Below are 21,630 nucleotides of genomic sequence, written 5' to 3'. Positions count from 1 at the left end.
CCAATAAGAGACGGAGTGTGAACAAAGTGTTTGACATAATGATATAATAATTTAGACATCTACCAGTAAATGATTGACCAACACTAATCAGACTAAAGTAATTAAATACATTTACTCAAGAACTGTACTTAAAGCTGTGCACGTCATTATTTTTACATGAACAATGGATCAAATGGCTAGGAATGTGAAGGGGGGGCTGCTCGTAGAGACAAAGACTAACTATCACCCAAATTATGCAGTGTCCCTCAGCCTCCTTTAGCTTTTTTTTGGTTTTTACAGCTCACTGCCCCCCCCCCCCCCCCCCCCCCCCCCCCCGAAAGGAGAGTGAATTGTGTAGGCTCATATTCACTAACTGACCAGAATTTTAATTTTGCTCTGTCTGCTAGATGTGTAAATATAGGTTTCTGCTGCCCTGAAGTGGCCAAAAATCTATGAATGCCACTTTAAGTACAAGTCTTAGCTAGTTGTACTTTACTAGTATTTACATTTTCCACTACTCTTTACTTCAATACATTTCAGAGAACTATTGTACTTTTTACTCCGCTACCTTTACTTGGCAAACACGTTTCTTTGTAGATTTAAGTTGCTTTAAAGCCACAGTAGGCAACACTATTGAATGTTAATTGTGGATGAAACAACTAATTTTGATTTTTTTTAAAAACGGGACCAGGTCGAATCAATCAACCAGTCAGGGTAATCAGGGGGTTCTGTGTTTTGATTCCTCCCTTCCAACCGTTCTGATTCACACTCCAATCCATGAGAATCCTTGTATGTGCAGGGTCGATGTGACTGGCCAGTTACATTCTAGCTAACCCTGATTGGTTGTTTGATTCAGACCTGGTCCAGTTTTTTAAAAGACTAAATACAAAGGGGGGCAGGTGCTCACAGACACATTATTTTGAAGGAGCCCTTCAATTAGATATTGTTAAGTGACGTACAATGGTCAAAATTCATTATTTCAACCAAAATTAGAATTCAATAATATTGCCTCCTGTAGCATTAATGGTTACATTACAACATGTTTGACATATGGCCTTATAAAGTTAATATGGCTAACATGTTAGCAAAGTTGTGAGTTGCCTCCTTTCAAATCCCGCAGACTTGGAACAACATTTTTGGACACGTGTTTCTGATGACACACTCAAGTCCAGTATTCAGCTCCTGAGAAATACACCTTCTCTTTAGCTGCTAAATGCTCCACTATGTTCACCAGCTAGTTGCTGACTTTGTCTGCAGTTTTCGTACTGGGTAGGTAGTGTACAATGGGCCATTTGACACATTGTTCATATAAACATATTGAACAGTTCAGGTTTGAGATTTAAAAAACCTACGATGAGTAGTAACAAAACACACTGGTGTGCAGTGCTTTTATCTATCCAACACTGTAACTCTACCTCAGCCAGCCACAACATCAAAATGCTGGTTAAATGTGGATGTATTAGAAATAATCATTGATAATGTGTTAATTATATGGAACCCTGTCATATTAATGCCTATATATGACAAGACGTAAACGAGAAATTCAATTCAATTCAGTTTTGTTTATACAGCGTCAAATCACAACAACAGTCATCGCGTGACACTTTACAAATAGAGCAGGTCTGGACCGCACTCTTATCGGCCCGCTCTCCTCTCATCGTGTCACCTCCTTTCCACTAATTCGCCCAGTGACTGTCTCCATGAAATGACACCGGTCTGAATTCCCCGCAGCGCTGGGATTGCAGCACGGAGTGGGTGGCAGGACAGCCACAGCAGGGCCACTCCAGTGAGTCTCACTGCTGCAGGCAGGTTTCAGTCCTGTAATCACGTTTCAATACTGATCTGAGTGCTGCAGTATGGTGCAACATCTCTTCAGTTCAGTTCAGTTCAGCTCAGCTCAACGCTCTAGGAAGCAGAGCGGAAGCTGCAGCTCCATCCGAATATCAGGTCGGAATTTCTGGCTGTTGCTGCTGTCCAGTAGTGCTTGGCTGGGAGGGAGCGCCCCCCCGAGGAAACTGGGAACCGTCTTCAAAGCAAAATCGGTGTCGCCTCCTTTTTCTGCCACGCTCCCTTCACTCCAGTCGCTGATCTGGGACGATGCGGTCTGATCCCTGTTGCTGAGAAAGGCATCTGAAGAGAAAGTGGGCCAGAACAGGATGTGGCCACAGACTGTAATGTAATAACAGAAGCTGACAACAGCTGCGAACAGAGGTTACTGTACCACAAGAGTACTGCACTGTCTTTCAAAAGCTATAGATTGCCTCTGTTCAGCAAGTGTGACAAGAACATCTCCTTAAAGCTAAAGAAGAGTGAGGAACATTGTTCTATTTTAATGGGTGTTTTAAGGCTGGTCCTTTGCAATTAATAAAAAAAAAAACCTTCTCTCTGGCCTTGTTGGAAACTAAACTGAATTCATATAGGAATCAGAAAAGCAGGCCAAGACAAGCACTAATAAACGCCTCATGTTAATAGTGGCTCAAATGACTGTGCGTAATTTTAAAAGAAACTGCTTGTAGTGATGGAACGCACAGAGAGTAAGAACCCAACTGTTGTGGTTCCCCTCAGCTTGTTTTAAATGAACCCGCTGTGCACTACCTGACACAGTTAGCATTTCGCAGCTAAAGAGCCAGATATTTCCCTCGGGAGTTTTTTTTTTTTTTACATCAGCTTCTTTTATGTAAAGTTGAAAAATTGTCTAAAAGTGTATGAAGGATTAAGTTGGACACAAAAATCTTACAGCCTTAAATAACACGACACGGACTGAAAGTTATACTCACATAGGTTACGATGGATTCAATCCTTTCCAACACTTGAATTCCCATTGATTAACAAGAACTCACTGCATCTGTAAAGTTCCAACAGACACACTTGTACGTCTCTGTACAATGTGAGCGCACTGCAAACCTGCAGAAGATGCTAAGAGAGGGAATCCAAATACTGAAGATGTCTCCCCCTCTGCTGTGATGAGTCACTCAGACAGTCAATCCAGCGCCACCAGTCTATAAATAATCACCCACTGGTTTTTGACTGCAGCACATTAAGGGCTGAATAGTCCCAATGCTTTTTTGGCTGGATGTTTGATGGAGGACTGATACTGCGCTCTGATTGGCTGCCATTAAGTGCAGTCAAAGGTGTTCGCAGAAACATGGATATCTTTTTGCTTATAGCGAGGTGGTGGTGTTTCTTTATTGAGTGATAATGTATTTGAACGTGTCGAGACATACTGTGCAGCTTTTCCAGTTCAGGCTCCCTTAAATGCTTCTCAGTCTCAGCTGTGCCCATGACACCTGCTAAATGTGTTATATGAAGGTGCGCTCGTATCTATGTCTTGTTGATCTTGGTTTATTATTATTATTATTATTATTATTATGTTTTATCAAGAAACACGGTCTACTTGCAGAATTAACATTCTAATTGTGTGGATTCTGTCTTTTTTGTTAAATCTCTGTCATCAAAACACGTTTAAGCTGAGTTTAGCTATTTTGTCTACTCTGTGTTCACACCAGAAAACGACACAAATAGTGCGTGCAATAAATTAGACAACAATTTGCTGAGGGCTGGTTGATGGTAGTGTGACACTGCTGTGATCCACTGCCACTTGGTGGTTAATCTGAAAACATACTTCCAGTTTCTACTGCTGCTAATGTAGGTGTCTGGCAGGTTTGTCATGTTATTTTCACCTTGTCAGTCTGTGTGTGGTGGTTACATGTCTATATGTGGACGGAGTCTGTCGACGTGATAGCATCCTGTGACCTGCGGGATGAAACTCGACAGGCGTGAAGTTGAGATCAAAATGAAGGCGAAGAGTTCCAAGTTGATTGTGGTCCAAGCAAGGGCGCCGGAAGTGGAAGGGTAGGAAGTAGGGAAGGGGGCAAACGGCCACCCCACTTTACACCCCTGGCCCACATTCGTTTTAAGTCGCGGATCACTGTATCCCAGCATGTTAGCATGTGGCTCTTATTCTAAATGCAGTTACAAAAAGCATAAAACTCAACTGGCCGATGACTGAGCAGGTCAGAAATGGAACGATAGAATTTTAAAGTTGATTGTGTGTTTTTGGGATGCCGATGAAACGATTTCAACACTGGAGGAATATATTTGCCGATGTGTCTGTTAGTGGGTCCTCTGCTGCTACGTTTTAATGAGCCGGAGCCTTTCTGTTGTTCGTCTGGGCAAACTGGCAAGGAAAGCATTACAGCCGTCCTGTTTCTCAGAATTCATCTAATTTTTGAAACAAGGAAAATAGCCACTCTATAAAAGAAAAAAGAAAAAAAAAAGCTGTAGTTTTAACATGCACTGCTACTGGAGGCGACCTCGAGTGTCAAAACTGTAGACATTCGAACAGCTCCTCCTTGTGGACAATCTGCAGCCTGCTTAAATGTGAAAAGGTGAGTTTGTGAGTTATTGTGCTGCAATGCATCAAATACAGAGAAAGGGATTTCATTTACGTGTGCGACAGGTGTGTGGCAGCCATGTGATGGACTGGTGACCCTTCTTCTGGCCCAAGGCATGCTGGGATAGGCAGAAAATCATAAAGAAGGTGAAGAAGACAAGAGAAGCAGTGTGAGAACATACTGCTCAGGCATTCGGCTGCTTCCCCCACACTACTCTTTGCTCTCCTATCTTTTCATAATTTAATCATCAACAGGTGCCAATAAGATCTTCCCACAAGCTTCTAGACAAAATTCATATTTACTAATCCACTTTCATTTTCTGAGGAAATGTTGTTCTCTAAATCACTTTCAGCCTAAAAGTTTATATAATTGACGAGGCGCGCTAAAATCGCTGTTTAGATTTCTTGTCAATTTATAATTGGACGCACGGAGTGTAGCAACACGTAGCAAACCACGAGCCCACACTATCGCCGGCTGCTGTTTCCATTTGTGGGACATTTGTAACAGTGTGGTAAAGTAACAACACAATAATAAAGAGAAAGAGGAAGTGATCTCAGCGAGTCCACTGACACATTTTAGTGTTTCGGAAGCGTCGGAGTTTGGACAAACACGCACACACAAAACAAGCAAACAGGTGGCCATTTCCTCTTACAGGATACGCGGAGACGTAACGTTTAAAACAGAAAGAACATGCGAGCCGCACCAACGCGTGAAACGTGAAGGTTGCGTATACTGCATAGCCTTTCACAAAGAATAGATAATGTGTGATAATATTCATACTAACGACACTAAAATGTTGAACACTATGGCAACTCGAAGAAAATATTTGCCGCATGATGTCTACATTAAAACCAACAGCTACCAACACACAAAGCCCCTATTTTGCCTCCGAGCAAACGCAGTTAGAGGCGCGACAGTCCTCGGTGGCGAGGTGTCCGAGGATCAGCAAATGCAACATTTTTTCCTGTTCGGAGGAGCAGTACAACGTCAGTGCGAGCCAACGGCGGTTTAATGTGTTTTCTGTTCAGGTATCTCCCTGACGCACTGTTTGAAACTTGTTTCCTGAGGCATGGCACAATAGAAAGCTTTCCAGCGATGTTTGGGGGATATTTCGACGCGGCTCGACGTCTCGGAAATCCAGCGGGCTCTACGAGCGAGGTAATGTTAGCACACAAGCTAACGTGAAGCTAGCTAACGGCTAAGTTAGCAAACTAACGTTAATACCTTGATTTATTTGTCTCCTCGGTTGTTTACACACACACGCTGAGCTCAGCGGTGGCTATTGAGATCCAAGCTGCGACTTTAAACTGTCGGGAAATGGCCGGTAGCGTGTGTTGACGGTAACGAAACTAACGTATTCATCAACAAGTGGTCTTTTATTTTGCTCTGTGTGGGTGCCTGGCTGCCGACCAGTCACTCCAGTCCGAGCGTTTATAGCGCGTGAATAACCCATGTTATATAGCTGGTTTGACCTAACCTAGCTGACGTTATCTCAGTGCTCCGTAGATAACGTTTGCTGCCCGTGTCAGGCGTTACATAACGTTCATCTTTAATCTTTTCCCCTGGCAGCAGTTTTGACACTGTCCCATTTTTGCCCGATATCACCGGTATTAACATGAGAGTTTGGGACAGATTGTGTGTGTGTGTGTGTGTGTGTGTGTGTGTGTGTGTGTGGGGGGGGGGGGGGGGTGTGTGTCTTCAACCCAGCAGGTCTGGATGAGTCAGAGCAGATTTACTCGTCTCCATAAGAAGCTTACACTCACACACGCACACACGCGCATACTTGTTGACAGATACTGACAGGGAGAGCACAATTCACATTCAGCCTTTGGACAACATAGCAAAAAGACTACATGAAAATCCATCAACACATAGCAGTCCTTATTAATGTCACTTGGTAGCATGTGTCAACTTACTAACAATAACTTCATATGTGGCTCTTCAAAGCGATAGTAGAAAACCTCAGAAGTTGGGGTGTGAATTGCAGGAATATTGTACTCAAAATCTTCAAGGGGAGATATATTAACAGTGAAGACCAAGCACCAGGAAAATAGAAACCCTTCCCTTGCAGAAGAGGTGGGCCCTCCCTGCAGAAACTCGTGTGTGTGTGTGCAACTCCATTGCCACACATTGCATTGCATGTGAATGGATTATCGAGAGTGGGCTCTAAAGCGTGGTCTAATGGACCTTGAATGGCAGCATGATTGTGGATGACAGAAGGGACGGTGCTTTCATTACCAACACAAGTGGAGTTGCTGTGCATTTCAATCTCTAATGTGTCAATAACTGGAGCGGAACACAAGATGCGTCTGCCACGTGGGACGCAGCCCTTCATAGATGAGCATTGTGACTTAAATGGCTCGGGCCGTAACAAGTAATATTCAAGCTGCAGTATGACAGTTAACGTTTCAGTGTAATTCTGAGGTACAAGTACCACTTTCCTCTATGGAGTCAGGACAGCTGACGGCCACAGAGGGTACCTCTCCTAAATGGCCCAAAGATTAAGGTGACCTGGTCTGATGTATCAGCGATTGGTGCAAACATAAGATCTGATCCCAGCTTACCACCTCTGCATACCACTTTCCTGGTGGAAACCCTGCAATAAAATGTCTGCGCTATGTCTCTGTCTTTGTTGTTAATTGCAGAACTGATCTGTGCTCAGCATCTTGGGTATTTGTCTTGATTGTGAATATTTAGTGATCTTGATTCTGAGTTGCTGTGGTGTGCAACTCAGTGTGGTTGTTTTGCTCCTTTCTGGAACAGCACCCTGGTGTAAGGAGCACAAAACAATAACAGAGCTAGGTATCTAGAGGGCTGCGTATCAAATTTAAGTGCCTTTTTGGTGTTGACCATAATATAATATAATATAATCCCACTAATTCTGGACAGTATTTTATTTAGGCAAAGTTCTTGTAAAGCTGCTTTGGTTTGGACAAAATTAAACAATGAATGGTAAATGATCTCACTTATATATCGCTTTTCAACCTTCACGGTTCCCAAAGCGCTTTACAGCTAAGTCTCATTCACCCATTCACTCACACATGGCGACGGCGAGCTGCCGTGCAAGGTGCTGGTCTCCATCGGGAGCAGCTTAGGGTTCAGTGTCTTCCTCAAGGACACCTCGACATGACGGGGATCAAACCCCCAACCCGCTCTAACCAGCTTTACCTCCCGTGCGACAGTGCTAACCACTGCGCCACCATGCCGCCCAATTAATGCATTTGATATATATGCCGTCTGTTATTAATGCAACTATAAGCAATGTTTTTTTAACTTATCAAATGACAATGTGAAAACACTGATATTGTGTGGGTGGTCGCTCGTAGTGATGAATCTACAGAGAATTATCAGCTGAATCCGCCACTCCCTTCGGCTTTACAGAGCTTAATAGTGAGTTTCAGCTCATTGTTTATCTGTCAGCCCGCAGCATTACTGTTTTGGTTCACTCTCGCTGCTCTCATAGTGTTGTCTTCAGCAGTAGCACTTTTTTTTTTCTGTGAAAAGTTGTACACTATCTGCCCAGCACCAGTGTCAACAGACACAGTTAGCAACTAGCTGGTGAACATAGTAGAGGCAGATATTTCCCTCAGGACCAAAAACAGTGCTAAAAGTGAGTGAATATTGGACATCCATTCATCAGGTGGCGCAAACACTAGTCAGAAGAGCCAAGGGCCTCTACGAGCTGTAGGGGCCAGCCAGAAGAGCCAAGAGCAAAGCTGCAGGTGGTCAAAAATAAAGTGTTCAAGCGATCAAAGAGGCCTGCCACCACTATGATTCCAAAACTCCTATTATGCAGCCCAAATGCTACACAATGTATAAAACAAAGCTGCTCCAACCCATGGATGTTTTCCTACCAATGTATCCACCCACCCAAGAGAAATTACCATTGAAATGTCCAACCTCCACCCAGACCAAGGACAAGCAACTGTATCTAAGTATGGATGAGGTCTTTACATTCTATGGGATCCGCATCACATCTGGGTAGAGCTCTGTTCCAAGAAGACAGAAATAGCATTTCAGAGGCAATGCGGAGAAATCACTTTCATGAAATAATGGCCTCAGTTCCTTTGGTTGACAACACAAAGATCACTTATGACCCATTTTTAAGGTTAGGCCCATCTTCTCCAAGCTCAATCAGTCATACAAAGTCATGCCATTTCAGGAATGTCTGTCAGTGGATGAGAGCATGATCCGATACTATGGCCGACATGGTTGTAAGCATTTCATAAGAGGTAAACCAATCCGTTTTGGTTACAAGATATGATGCCTTGACTGATCCAGTGTTTGCATGTATCACATGGAACCATGATGGATCCCACACTCGCCTCCCTGAGACTGGGTTGGGTCAGGGTCCCAGTGTCATTCTCGGTCTTGCAGAGCAAGTTCTGGTGCCTCAAGGTTGCACGTCCTTTCACGACAAGCTTTTCACTTGCACTCCTCTATGAAATGACAAAAAAAGGCAAATGGGTGCTCTGGAATGATGAGGCGAAATCGTTTGTTTGATGTCCCATTCAAGCCTTCATGAAGTTACCCCCGGGGAACCTCTGAGGTTCTGACCCAAGGAGACAAGTTGCTGGTCCCTTGGAAAGACAGAAACATTGTCAACAAAAGTGGCAACAAACATGCAGGAGAAATACAGTGAGACCTTTGTCAAGAGATGGAACAAGGAGCGACAAGCCTTTGAGAAAGTCCCACAACCAAAATTCATCAACCAATACAGTGAGCACATGGGTGGTGTTGACCTTCATGACCTACAGGTTTCAAGATACCATATCTTGATAAGAGATAAGAGGTGGTGGTTGCATGGTCTCTCAACAGTGCACCCATAAACAGCCATTTCTTTTACAGAGATGTTATGGGAGGGACCATCGACCTGCTCACCTTCTCACAGATAGTGCCACAGTCTCTTATGCAAAAGTTTGGCACAAAACCCCTGAGCCTCGAAATGAGATCTCTACTGGCTACTGAATGCACTGGTTACAGAGATGTTGTCATTGTGACAAAAACGCACCACCTATGCATGTGAGAAATGCAAAGCTCCACTGCACATTGAGTGTTTCAAGATATACGATGAAGAGCAGAAAAGGAGACGAGAGTGAATGAAAAAGGCCCCAAAAAGCCAATAAAAGAAAAATGGAAAAGTTAATAATGGGTGAGGAGAAGCAGTACAACGGACTCTGGAAAGAAAAGAAAGGTCGACGAAAAAGGAAAGAAGACTATCAAAATGACTGAAATGTTTTCGGGGAAAAAAGGTCAATTGGTTCTACTTTATGACAGCAGTCTGACTGATCGTATTTAAAAATAACGATGCACAAACTCACAGCGCACTTGGTTCTGAAGACTACCTCTGTGATTATATATAAACAATATAATTTTATTGTGTTCAATGTAGGCCTCTACTTGAATGCATACTCTACAGGCCACCTCAGCTCAGAATCACACGACTGCTACACGGTTGTTTGTGAACGTTGCACAAAAATATACAAAATGACAATGTTACAATAAAGTGACAGTATTTATGTTTCAATACATGTTACAATAAAATAACAATGTTGAAATACGTTGATGTTTTTTTTTTTTTTTTTTTGTCTTCGCTCTCAGTATTCATATCAGTGTTTTTGATATGTAAAATTGTCACACTAGACTGTGGCAATGTTGGGGGCTACTAGTGACAGAATTTTAAATATGTTAATAACTGGGCTGGGATATGTAAGAATTTTGATGACTGTATAGGAGAAATATTTTAATTCAGTATACAACATATTGTGACCGACCATAAAACACACTTTTTCACCTACTTTTCCATGAAAAAAAAAAGGGTTACTAATGACACATGCTTTGGATATTTCCATGTCTGGGAAAAATGTGGGATTAAATGGGTTAATGGTTACGTAGTGTTTGAAGCGTCTATAATGTCCACCCACACTCTACACTTTTACCATCCCTCTCTCTCACACTCTGTGTCAGTCACAGCATGAACCCTCCCATCTATCGTCTGTTTTTATCTGCAGGAAGTCTTTCCCTGCTGAAAAGGGGAACCCGACACTTTTCTCTGGACAGCATGGTATTATGTAACCCTTCAGAGGTGAACCCAGTTGAGGTTGTCGGACAGGAAGGATTGTAATTAATGCAGAGGTTTAGTTTGACTTGAGACATTCTAAGTGGTAGGATGAACCACTTTTCTATCAGATTTCTTATGGGGAAAGATACATTTCTCTCAGTGTTTAAGGATACTCGATACTAATAGTCTCAAGTCTGCACTGGTCAGTTAAGGTAATGGGTTAGAGTGAAGTGTTGTATCAGCTAATATGTAAATCTGGTGTTGTCTTTATTTTGTCTGACTAGGGCTCTTCAGATTGAAACTGTGTGCAACAATACTAGCAGTTGAGGTCACATACCTAAAAGAATATAATGGTGTCCCACTCTGACAGGAGCAACACAAATAAGAGACATGTCAATCAAGCCCACTCCGTACGTGCCCACACACTCCTGAGAGGAGGTCTGATCAGCCAAAGTGAAAACGCCTGAGTGGGTGCTCCACTGACATTTATTAAGTTTAACCTCGGCATAGGATGTCTGAAAATATGCACAGGCTGCAGCAAAGCCACTCAGAAATACCTAAGAAAGTGTCCTTAGCTAAGGGCAATGTCAAGTTCTTTATTGTCATATGCATGGCAGTTACAGTAAAGCGGTCGTTTTTAGAGGCTCCCCCCAACAATGCTCATGCAAATATGTATAGAAAGGAAGGCATGTAAGTAAAATCTAATCAGAATCTAAGACAAAATACTGTAGCAGCTAAAATATAGGAGGAAATATAATAGAATATAAAATGAGATAAAATAAAGACAAAAGATAGTGAAAACCGGAGGGACATTGGGCCATAAGGCAAAGCAACATATTTACGGTAATGATAGCTAGGAAGTGGTTGAATGCTAACGCTAGCTGTTGTCAGACAGTAGCTAATGGGTTATCAAATATGTTGTTTTACCTTGAAATATGGCGCGATGTCCCTCCAGATTTTCACGATCGAGTGTCTTTTCAGTTGCTGATCAATGGAGAAGCGGCGAGATGACAACGATTTGTCAGATTCCTCACGTTTATACACACAGCAGTACGACGTGATAACAGCATTTGAGCTTCCCACCCTGAGCGTGACGTCAGAGGAAAATGGCCGCCATGTTAATATGATGTGCTGCCCTTTTATATAAGGGTTATTATCCCTGTAGGGTGTTTGTGAATGGCCTTCCTCTGTTGTTTGAGTAAACGTCTTCATGAATACCATTCTTTACCTTTCACTGTGAGTAGAGCTTTCAGTTGGCGATCAATCGTCATACAAATAAGTGCGATTAACGATTGAATTGTCTCTTTCTGTTCATTTTCATGTGTGGCTTTGCAACTGGGTCTACATCCATGTTGTTAATTTCAATGGCTGCTCATTTATTGAAACATAGTATGACATCGTCCCTCCCCTGTCTCCGTCAACTTTACCCTGTCTAGCACCAAAGATACCATGCTAAATGAAACCTTCACTGATACTCAGCCTGCGGATAGGTCTTACAGCCAAGGCACAGCTCCAGAATGGAGTTTGAGGTTGTTGTTTTTTCTGCGACCAACCAACCAATGTCATCTACTAACCGTTTGGTCGACTATTAGGGTGCAGCCCTATTGTCCTTTAAAAGAAAAACTGGATATTTAGGCTTAGGTGTCATTTTGTTATTACTAAGTAGTTGGCTTAACATTTTCCTCATGTTTATGGAACCCCATAATGTGACGTTGTGAGCAGCTGTTCTACGGTTTGTGAGCCTCATGATTTTTCTCCTCTCTAACTTCTGTTTTGTTTTTTGTTTTTTTCAGTGAGAGACATGGACAGCTCTGTCACCTTGTGGCAGTTCCTTCTCCAGCTCCTATTGGATTCCAGTAATGAGCAGCTGATCTGCTGGACCAATGAGGAAGGGGAGTTCAAACTGCTGCAGGCAGAGGAAGTGGCCCGGCTGTGGGGAGCCCGCAAGAACAAGCCCAACATGAACTACGACAAACTCAGCAGGGCTCTCAGATACTACTATGACAAAGTAAGCTCGGCCTTTTGGTGTTTAGGTTTTTACTAAACACAAACACTATACTATAACAAATATGACCAATATGGGGCCTACCATCAGCCAGCTGTTGCCTGCGCCCCACGCGTGTGAGTGTGTGTCGTACCCACAGGAAACCTGCTCGGACACACTCCCTAGCTAACTCCCCAGTACTCCCTAACCACCATAAGCATGTTCTGTCCTTCAGCTTTGTCAAACATCTGACCAATTACAGCCTTGTAATGTTGGCCTGTGTGGGCAGAATATTGTCAGAATACTGCAGCTCAAAATGTGGCCACAATGTGGTTGTTAGACTGGAGCTTTAATTTAAGTCTTCTGTTTCTGCTTCATATTATTCTTCTGTTAATTCCATTTGGCAGTCATAGCTATAGCTGGCCTCCTTAGGCTGGCAGGAAAAAATTAAAATAATTTGAGGCATCCAATACCATAACATTTTTGGGCAGGTCGTAGAGTATTTTTTAATATTTTGACAGCACTAAAACATTTTTATCCAGTCAAACTGAAATTCTGATATAGGATGTGACAGGTATGGCGTTATGCAGGTAGCCCACTACACTGGTGACTGCAGGACTGTCATCAGGCCTGGTTCCAGAGTAAAATTGAAGGGTTTTTTTCCCCCCAAAGTAGTGGGGGTGCACTTGCAAGAGTAACTGCATGGACCGGCAATGGCAATCACACTAGCGTATTGCCTACACACTCTCAGCCCTACAGTATGTTACTAATGGCAATTAATGTGACACCATAGCAGCAGTACATAATGCAGACCTAAGTGGTGATTGGTACAGCTCACTAAAATAGGCAAAGCATAATCATTTAAGATGGTGTACCCCAATTTAAACCGTAGTATGTTACAGGGTTCGAGTCAGAGTGCTCTGTTATGACAGTGCCCCCTTTAAACATTAAAACGTCATTTTAAGTATCAATGCAATGTGGTCACTGTCACTAAGTGGGAGCCACAGTAAATTGTACTGGTTTCATTCATACAGGGGAATTTTTAAGGTTCTTTGAAGTCGAAGTCAAGCTAAATACTGATTCAAATAGTGGCACGGTTAAACCCTGGCGCAACAAGGGGGTGCACTATATTTGATCCATATGATTTTATGATTTCCCAAAATTTCTCTTTGTTTAGAGTAATCGAAAATGAAACAAAGTGAATGTGTCTAAAATAGGGCTGCAACTCACAATTATTTTCATTATGGATTAATCTGCTGATTATTCTCACCATTAATCGATTCATTTTTTAGTCAATAAAAAGTGTGTGTGTGGGGGGGTTTCCCAGAGCCCAAAGTGATGTCTTCAGATTGCTTTTTTTGTCCAACCAACAGTCCAAAACCCGAAGACTCTTCATTTACTCTCATAAATGACCAAGAAAAGCAGCAGAAAAAGTGGAAAATTTTTTTTTCAAACATGCGCAGTGAAATTAACATTTGCCACAATAACATTTACAGAACATTCCTGCTCTCTTTGAACTGATGATCAAGTATTACTGTTGACACTGAATGAATAAACTAGGCACAGATGCACTGCTCTAATGGTGCTTAGCGGCTTGAGCACCCTAATATTTTCGCCCCACTCCCGGGCTCCAAAAAAAGTAAAAATGAAATACGAATTTGATCAGATTGTGTGGGATCCTGATATGTATGAGATCAGATGTTTCATTGGCAGTCATAATGAAACCAATTGCATGATGCCTACGTTGCATAACCGCAAAATGTTTTTGAAGCAGCAGCTGGAGACTCAGAGGGGGGACGGTTTCCTCCAGACAGCTGCACCCAAGAGTGCACCAGCAAATAGCAAAACACAGTTAATTACGTCTCAGAATGGTTAAAGTCCACTGTGAGTGACATGCAGAAGAGGGGGAGAGTGCTGTCTGTCTCCCACTCTTGCTAGTGGTTTGGCAGAAGCACAGCCTGACCCTGTGGGCGTTCTGGGCAGGGCTGCTCTGGTATGTTTGGCTGCAGCATTAGTGGCTGCTAGTTTGGTACAGACAGGAAGGACAGAGCTGTCCCACGCACAAGGCTTTTCTGTGGTCTCGGGCTTCAATTTATTTTACTCCAAGTACATGGTAGAGGCAAACTACGTGAGGGGAAAGTCTTTGTTTCTGCTCTCTCTGTGTGCTTTCTGCCTGGATGATAATGATGTATGATGTGTGTAAACTAACATATCTTGTTCTGCAATTGCTCTTCTGTGTCTTACAGAACATCATAAAGAAGGTAAACGGCCAGAAGTTTGTCTATCGCTTTGTGTCCTATCCTGACATCCTGAAAGGAGATGTTGCTACCCGAACAGAGGGCGGGGATGTGGGTGCCGGGGGCATCCCTCCCCTATTGAAGAGGGGAGACAGCGCCCTGCTGGAGGGTGAGCCTGGAGACCGCAGCAAGGTAGGAGGTAGTACAGCAGCTCTGGGCTCCAGCACCAAGCAGTCAAACCGAAACGACTACATCCACTCGGGCCTGTACACCTCCTTTACCCTCAACTCGCTGCAAAATGGACGCCAGCTCTTCAAGTCCATCAAAATCGAGAACCCAGCAGAGAAGATGGCTGACAAGAGAGGTCTTGCTGCCACAGCCCAAAGCCAGGAGCAGCTGCCTCAGCCACAACAGCCAACTGCTTTGCCATCCGTCATCAAGTTTGGAAACACCCCTCCAAAGCCAGCACCAGCTCCGCCTCCTCAGGTTGCCATAGAGCCGAGCCTGATGTCCAACCACTTGGATCCTCTGCAAGCTGCACCCCTGCGGCCCGACGACATCAACTCACACTCCTCCTTGCCGTCCCAGTCCGTCTACTCATTTGAACACATTCGCCCATCGGAACCAGCGTTCAGCCTACCGGACCTGACCTCGGCGAGCCCGTCCCCAAGCCTAGTGCCTGACTCCTCCCAGGAGCTGGTGATTGACAGCGACATCGAGTCTGGATCCTCTCAGCCCACAGATGCTCAGACTCAGGACAAGGCTAGTACACAATGCTATTTAAATAACTGAAGAAATAACAGCACAGTATTATGGAGTATTAAACTGCTAAAGAATAATCACTAAGTTATTAAGTGTGGATGTTGATGTTTTCAAAACTTTAAAACCTGAAATAACAGATATTTTGGCCACTGGGGAGCAGCGGAGACAAGCTATAAACAAAACGTTACACACAACCTGATACATACAAACATATAATCAGGTATCAGTTAGTTGTTAGCAGACACGGAGCAACATTATCATTCATTTGGAGTCGTGTTTCTGGGCACCAGATAAATGTAAGTCCAATATTCTCCTATGGTCTCCACCAACTCCTGAGGGAAATATCTGGCTCTTCAGCAGCTAAATGCTCCACTGTGTCCACCAGCCAGTCTACTAACTGTGTCTGTCTGCTGTTTGCAGTGGCTTTTTTAGGTACATTGTACACACTATGAGATAGGGCTGCACAATTAATCAAATATTAATCTCCATCACGATTTTGGCTTCCCACAATTAAATGAATGTGATGGACGGCGATAGAGACGGTTAAACTGCGTGCTCCGCTCATAGAAAACTCCGCCGCATGTCAGATCAAGCACTCTGTAAATTAATGGCCAGCCACCAGGGAGCGATCAAAATGTTTTGGTTTTACTTTTGAGGTAGTCTCGCATAGCTGTTAGATACTTTCTAACCCACTAATCTCCACACTTTGTTTTAGCGCTGTACTTTTCGGGAGCCGTCATGCTGACGAGCGCCCTGCAGCGGCAGCCAGTGAAAAAAATGTCCTGGATGTTGCGAAACGAAAGTCAAATCTCTGGAGCAGGAGGCGAAGGGCTAGTCCCTCGAAACGGATCATTGTCCGTTGTTTGGAAGTATTTCGGATTTAGGGCAAGTGATGTTAAGCATGAACAAATCGTACACAAAGAGCGCTTGAGACTTGCGTCGCACAGCAACACAACTAACTTGTTCAAGCACCTGAAAAAAACACCACAAACTGCAGTACGATGAAAGCACGAAGGCCAAGAAGAATAACATCGCTAATGCTACCTCAATGAATCCCTGTCCTTGTCCAACGCGCTGTACAGCACGCCGCCTTAAAAAAAAAAAAATTATTTTTAGCTTCCAGAAGATGAACTGTGAATAAGGACCCGTCTTGTTTTGATGCAAAGATTTGTACATCAGCAGGAATGCAGCACAACATGGAAGTGAAAGCAGTGCTCTGTTTATTCAAATGTGAGAGTGCAATAAAATCAATGAATAATCGTGATAAATAATCTTGATCTCAATATTGATCAAAAAAAAAATTGTGATTATCATTTTGGCCATTATCCTGCAGCCCTCCTATGAGAGCAGTGAGAGTGAACCAAACGGTAAAGTTGTGGCTAAAGTCAGCTAAAAGATGCTAAAGCGCTCCTTAGGACTGAGGAGAACTCGGATGATAATGCTCTGTGAATTCATCACTAAGACACAACACACAAGTAGCCACAGGATTCATTTTTAGCATAAATATCCATTGTTATATAAATAATTGCTCAGTAGTGCAGCATCACACGCTAAGAAGTACCAGCACAGCAGGAAATAAAAGGAAGTCAAATTCATCTCACTTTTTTTCTGATGAAATGAGCTGTGTACTCTGCCTAAAGCGCACACATACCTCTTGTATTGAGCCAGGTATCCTCGAGTAGAACAAACTGACATTAAAGGAAACATGTGTAGAAATGGTCACCGTTCTCTTGTCCAGCAGGTGGACAGTGGCATCGGTTTGTCTGGAGATGAGACCAGTTTGGTGGATGCTGAAACCAGTTCCTCCTCAGTGAGCAGCAGCAGCACCGCGGTCTGCACGCAGAGCTCAGGAAAGACCCGCAAGCCGCCGAAAATCCTGCAGATCAGCCCGCCAACTCTGCTGGTCACCACCTCTGACTTCTCCCCCATGAACCTCTGCAGCCCCTCTCTGCCTACTGCCTCCCTCACACCAGCAATGCTACAGGTGAGAGCGTGGATTCATCTGGATTCATTCATTTGGTAGTGAAGTACATCTTACTGAGGTAAAAACACACATTTAAGCATAACATTTAAACAAGTAATAAGATGAACATAAAGTAAATATTAGCCCAAGAGATGTCTAGAAAGAAATATGATGATTGATAAAATATGCCCACTATAGCCTTTTTAATAGAAAAGAATATCAACACACGCGCCCAGTAAATTATAAACCTGACATTGTGGTCAGTAATAGTTTGTTAAGCAGAGAGAGTCAGTGTAGACTACTTAACAAGTTCAACATGTATTTAATAAGGCATATAGAATTATTCCCACACTTATTTTCAGCCCTTTTTATAGTATGTGTGTTATAGTATACTATTTCTACCACTTCTGTTGATCCTTGTTCTGGTCTGGTTGTGTGATTATGTTCTATATCTTTACCTATCTGATTATGACTTTTTGCCATTATTTCCTCTTATAATCTTTTTTTTTTATAGACTTTTTTAATATGTAATATTTCTTGCAATAAAGAACCTCTTTCATATGAACATAGCTGGATTGGCAAACCAAGAGTTGACTTTTAACCCAGCTTGGTGACACCAGTTACACAGGCTCAGCAGAGCTTGGCAATACCGGCCCCAGATGTAGGGTGACATTGTTGAGGATTATTTCCGAATTGGTTTACGTGCTTCCTCGCCCGCATCACTTACATCCCCTCTTCCCGTTTTAGCCCCTCCTTCATTCCCTCCGATTGGAAGGACAGATGCAATGGAGATATGCAAGCACTCTACTCATCTCACACACACACACACACACACACACACACACACTGTGTACGGGCTGCCACTGAGCTTAGATAACGTAGTGTATCTATCTAATTGTCACAGTCTCTGTTTTTTTATTCATTTCTTCGAGGCTCTCACAAGATAAACTAAGGCGGGGTCCTTTGAAACTGATCCGCCTGACACTCAGTGTGCTTTAGATCAAGTCATTCCCCACAAACTGCTGCAGGACTAGATGAATAAAAAATCAAATATGTACAGAATTATTATAATGACGTGTATTCTGCTCTCTGTATTAGCCGTCCGTCAAGACATTTTCCAAGTAGGCAGGTTGTTTCATTATAATTCAAACATTAAAAGTAGTTCAATTGTTGTCTCTAGTTTTTCATCATAGAAGTTGTGCAAAAGTCAGTGCTGCCTGCTGAAGTGATGCTGCAGTTTAGATAATCTCTATTACATTTATAGGCATATCAAAGAATGTGAAAATAGGTTGTCCTACAATTATTTGCATCTTCATTTGGCCATGCGTGTTGTGTCTCCAGTCTTTTCTGTAAATCCAGAGTATGCGTTAGAAGAAGACCAGCCATGTTGTAACGCCGAAATAGCTCAGTTGGGAGAGCGTTAGACTGAAGATCTAAAGGTCCCTGGTTCGATCCCGGGTTTCGGCAGCAAATGGGGCTTCTTCGTTATGTGCGCAAGCGTTCATCCCGCATGCAGCCTCTTACAGTTGCTCCTGTTTGTTTTGAGCAGTGGAGGTAGAGTCTGCCCCCGTCATGTTGAAGTGTCCTTGAGCAAAACACTGAATCCTAAGTTGCTCCCGATGCAGACCAGCACCTTGCATGGCAGCTCGGTGGCCATCGGTGTGTGAATGGGTGAATGAGAGTTAGCTGTAAAGCGCTTTGGGAACCGTGAAGGTTGAAAGGTGCTATATAAGTGAGATCATTTGCCATTGTTATTCATTCATCATTAATTGGGCAGAGCTGACACTGCACAGAGAAGCTCCAGCAGATACTGATCTTGACCAGCAGGTGGCAGCAGTGCAGCAGTAATGTGTAACACCTGGCTGGTTGGTCTTGTATTTCAATATATGTGTGAAATATGTATTTCACAGTTTGAATTGCAGGAGGGGCAGTGCCCCAACGCCCTTAATGGACCACACGCCACCGTGTGCTGGTACATTATATCATTATATATGTGAGACTGTAAATTCAACCATGCTGTTGTATCAGTGGGGCTCTAATGCAATAACACTGACTCTGTGTTGCGTGTCTTTCTCCTCAGACTCCCACTCTGTTGCTGACTCCCAGTCCCCTGCTGTCCAACATTCACTTCTGGAGCACGCTCAGTCCGGTCGCTCCCCTCAGCCCAGCCACACGACGCCAGGGAGCCCACCTTTTCCAAGTCAGTACAGCATGTATACCTTCTTTCTGCACTCATCTGGTATCATTTCATTCCTCTGTATTTGTCTTTTGTGTCTGTATTTGTCCAAAGCGTCCTAACACTCCATGCTTCTCTGTTCCAGTTTCCATCTGTCCTCACCCCTCAGTTCCAGATCCCTGTACACAGTATGGATGGGACCAACACGCCCGGCCCAATTTCCCCAGACCCTCAGAAGACATAGGATTACCCCCCCCCCCCCACACACACACACACACACACACACACACACACACACACACACACACAGCATCACCGCATTTGGATCCAGACAGCCAGACACCTTCCCCACTCCGGGACAATTATATTGGAGCTCTGTCATTGCCATGCCTCGTCACTCCGGTGCTTTAAAGTTCTCTGCCACAGAAATGACACTACAATCGGACATGTGGAGGGAGGATCAGGAGAGATGCTGGCAGTCCAGGTTTGATGGATGAGAGTAACACATTCAGTTTGTTTCAGAGCTCGCACACCCTGTGGATGATGCCCTGTACTCATACACACTGATGCCATTGTTCCTTGTGCACTTATGGATTCATTTTGTCTGGCTTTTTGGGATCCCCAGTCGCAACAAATTCGAGGGGAGGGAGGAGTTTTCGTGGCACCAGTTGGTTGCGTGTGGATTGGACCCTCAGCGGCGACAGTCAGCTTCATACTTGGGACACACAGACCAGTGGGATTGCAAATATCTGAATCTTTCCTTTTATAGCATTTCCTTCATATCTTGTGCAACAGTGTTACTGCCAAAAAAAGACACATTTTATGGTATCAGTTAGTTTCTAACCTGTTTTTCTCCTCTGCTGACTGATTCTGTTCCTTTTTGTGCTCTGTCCTTAACTTCTACTCTCGTTGAAGGGAAAGTGCTTTAACCTGATGATGTGCATGTTTACCTGCAACTCTCGTTTACCCCCCCCCCCCAGCTCTCAAGCTCACCTCACCTGCCCGAGTGCGTACTGTTTGCTGCTCTGAAATGTTGGCTAACTAAAGTCATATCCAAGTTTGACCTTGACATGTGGCCATAATCCAAGCTAAACCTTGACTCATGCCTCTGTGTTACCTTTCTAATGCATATATACAGTAGGCTAGGCCCGAAAGCCAGAGTGGCCTGGCCTGCCTCCGGCCGGTAAGCTTTCAGGTGGGAATGAAAGAAAGTGAAGCCATAAGTCGTTCTGTGCATCAACTCTGCAAGCAACAACAACAAATGTTGTTACATTGTTAAAGGCAGCCATTCATGTTCGAGCGACCTTTACTGTACAGTAAACATGTAGCCAGCAGCTGCTTAGCTTAGCATAAAGACTGGAAACAACTAGCCTGGCTCAGACCAAAGGTTACAAAATCTGCCTATCTGATATCAGACAGAATTGTCCACTCGTTTCATAATTCCATCTGACATCGCCTTCCTTTCTGCCCAATAGCAGACTTATCCCAGCAGCCTACATCCGGTGAGTCAGATTTGGACCCAGGCAACCTACCAGCACCTCTGAAGTTCACTAATTAACACGTTATATCTCGTGTGTTTAATCAGCACAGAAGCCAAAGTGTAAAGACATTTATTGTTTTGTGGGGTGGGGTGGGGTGGGGGGGGTTGTATGTGCCAGACTACCTCTTGGCTGGGAGCAGTGACTTCCGCTATGGAGTCTCAGCTGGTTGCCTGGCAACTGATCCTGGCCAAGAGCCAATAGTTCCAGCACACCTGTTTTTTTCACACTTCACGTGAGTTTAGGTGGGTTTTGTTTGGACAGAGCCAGACTAGCTGTTTCCACCTGCTAAGCTAACCGGCTACTGGCTCCAGCTACACATTTACCATACAGACGCGAGAGTGGTGTCATTCTTCTCATTGAACTTGTCGCAAAGAAAGCACAACAAGTGTGTCCAAGAGTGTTGTATTGTTCAGTGTCCAGTTGGTACAATTTGAACTTAAGACCCCATCTTGAAACCGTGTCGATGGTCCACAGGCCGGCTCTGTTTTCTCTGTGGTGAATGAACGCGCTCTGATTAATGTTGCTCGCAGCAG

General features: G+C 43.7%; 1 protein-coding gene, 1 long non-coding RNA gene and 1 other non-coding gene across 3 annotated transcripts; 2 read left to right on the top strand and 1 right to left on the bottom strand.

Moving 5' to 3' along the window:
* Positions 1-1,526: 1,526 nt before the first annotated feature.
* On the bottom strand, positions 1,527-2,979 carry LOC139283444 (uncharacterized). The gene is made up of 2 exons (XR_011597315.1): positions 2,757-2,979; positions 1,527-2,109 (listed from the first exon to the last, which is right to left on the bottom strand). It is a non-coding gene; the product is annotated as an uncharacterized lncRNA (long non-coding RNA).
* Positions 2,980-5,394: 2,415 nt separating this feature from the next.
* Positions 5,395-19,811, top strand: elk4 (ETS transcription factor ELK4). Its single transcript, XM_070902803.1, has 6 exons — positions 5,395-5,531; positions 12,228-12,442; positions 14,665-15,417; positions 17,159-17,401; positions 19,461-19,580; positions 19,702-19,811. The coding sequence occupies exons 2-6, from the start codon at positions 12,236-12,238 to the stop codon at positions 19,798-19,800; spliced, it is 1,422 nt and encodes a 473-aa protein (XP_070758904.1). The 5' UTR covers positions 5,395-5,531; positions 12,228-12,235; the 3' UTR covers positions 19,801-19,811.
* Positions 18,775-18,847, top strand: trnaf-gaa (transfer RNA phenylalanine (anticodon GAA)). Its single transcript has one exon. It is a non-coding gene; the product is annotated as a tRNA-Phe (tRNA).
* Positions 19,812-21,630: the final 1,819 nt, after the last annotated feature.

This window comes from Enoplosus armatus, chromosome 3 (genome assembly GCF_043641665.1).
Source record: "Enoplosus armatus isolate fEnoArm2 chromosome 3, fEnoArm2.hap1, whole genome shotgun sequence".
Taxonomy (NCBI): domain Eukaryota; kingdom Metazoa; phylum Chordata; class Actinopteri; order Centrarchiformes; family Enoplosidae; genus Enoplosus; species Enoplosus armatus.
Note: the sequence above shows the minus strand (reverse complement) of the source record. Positions and strands in the feature narration are given on the sequence as shown.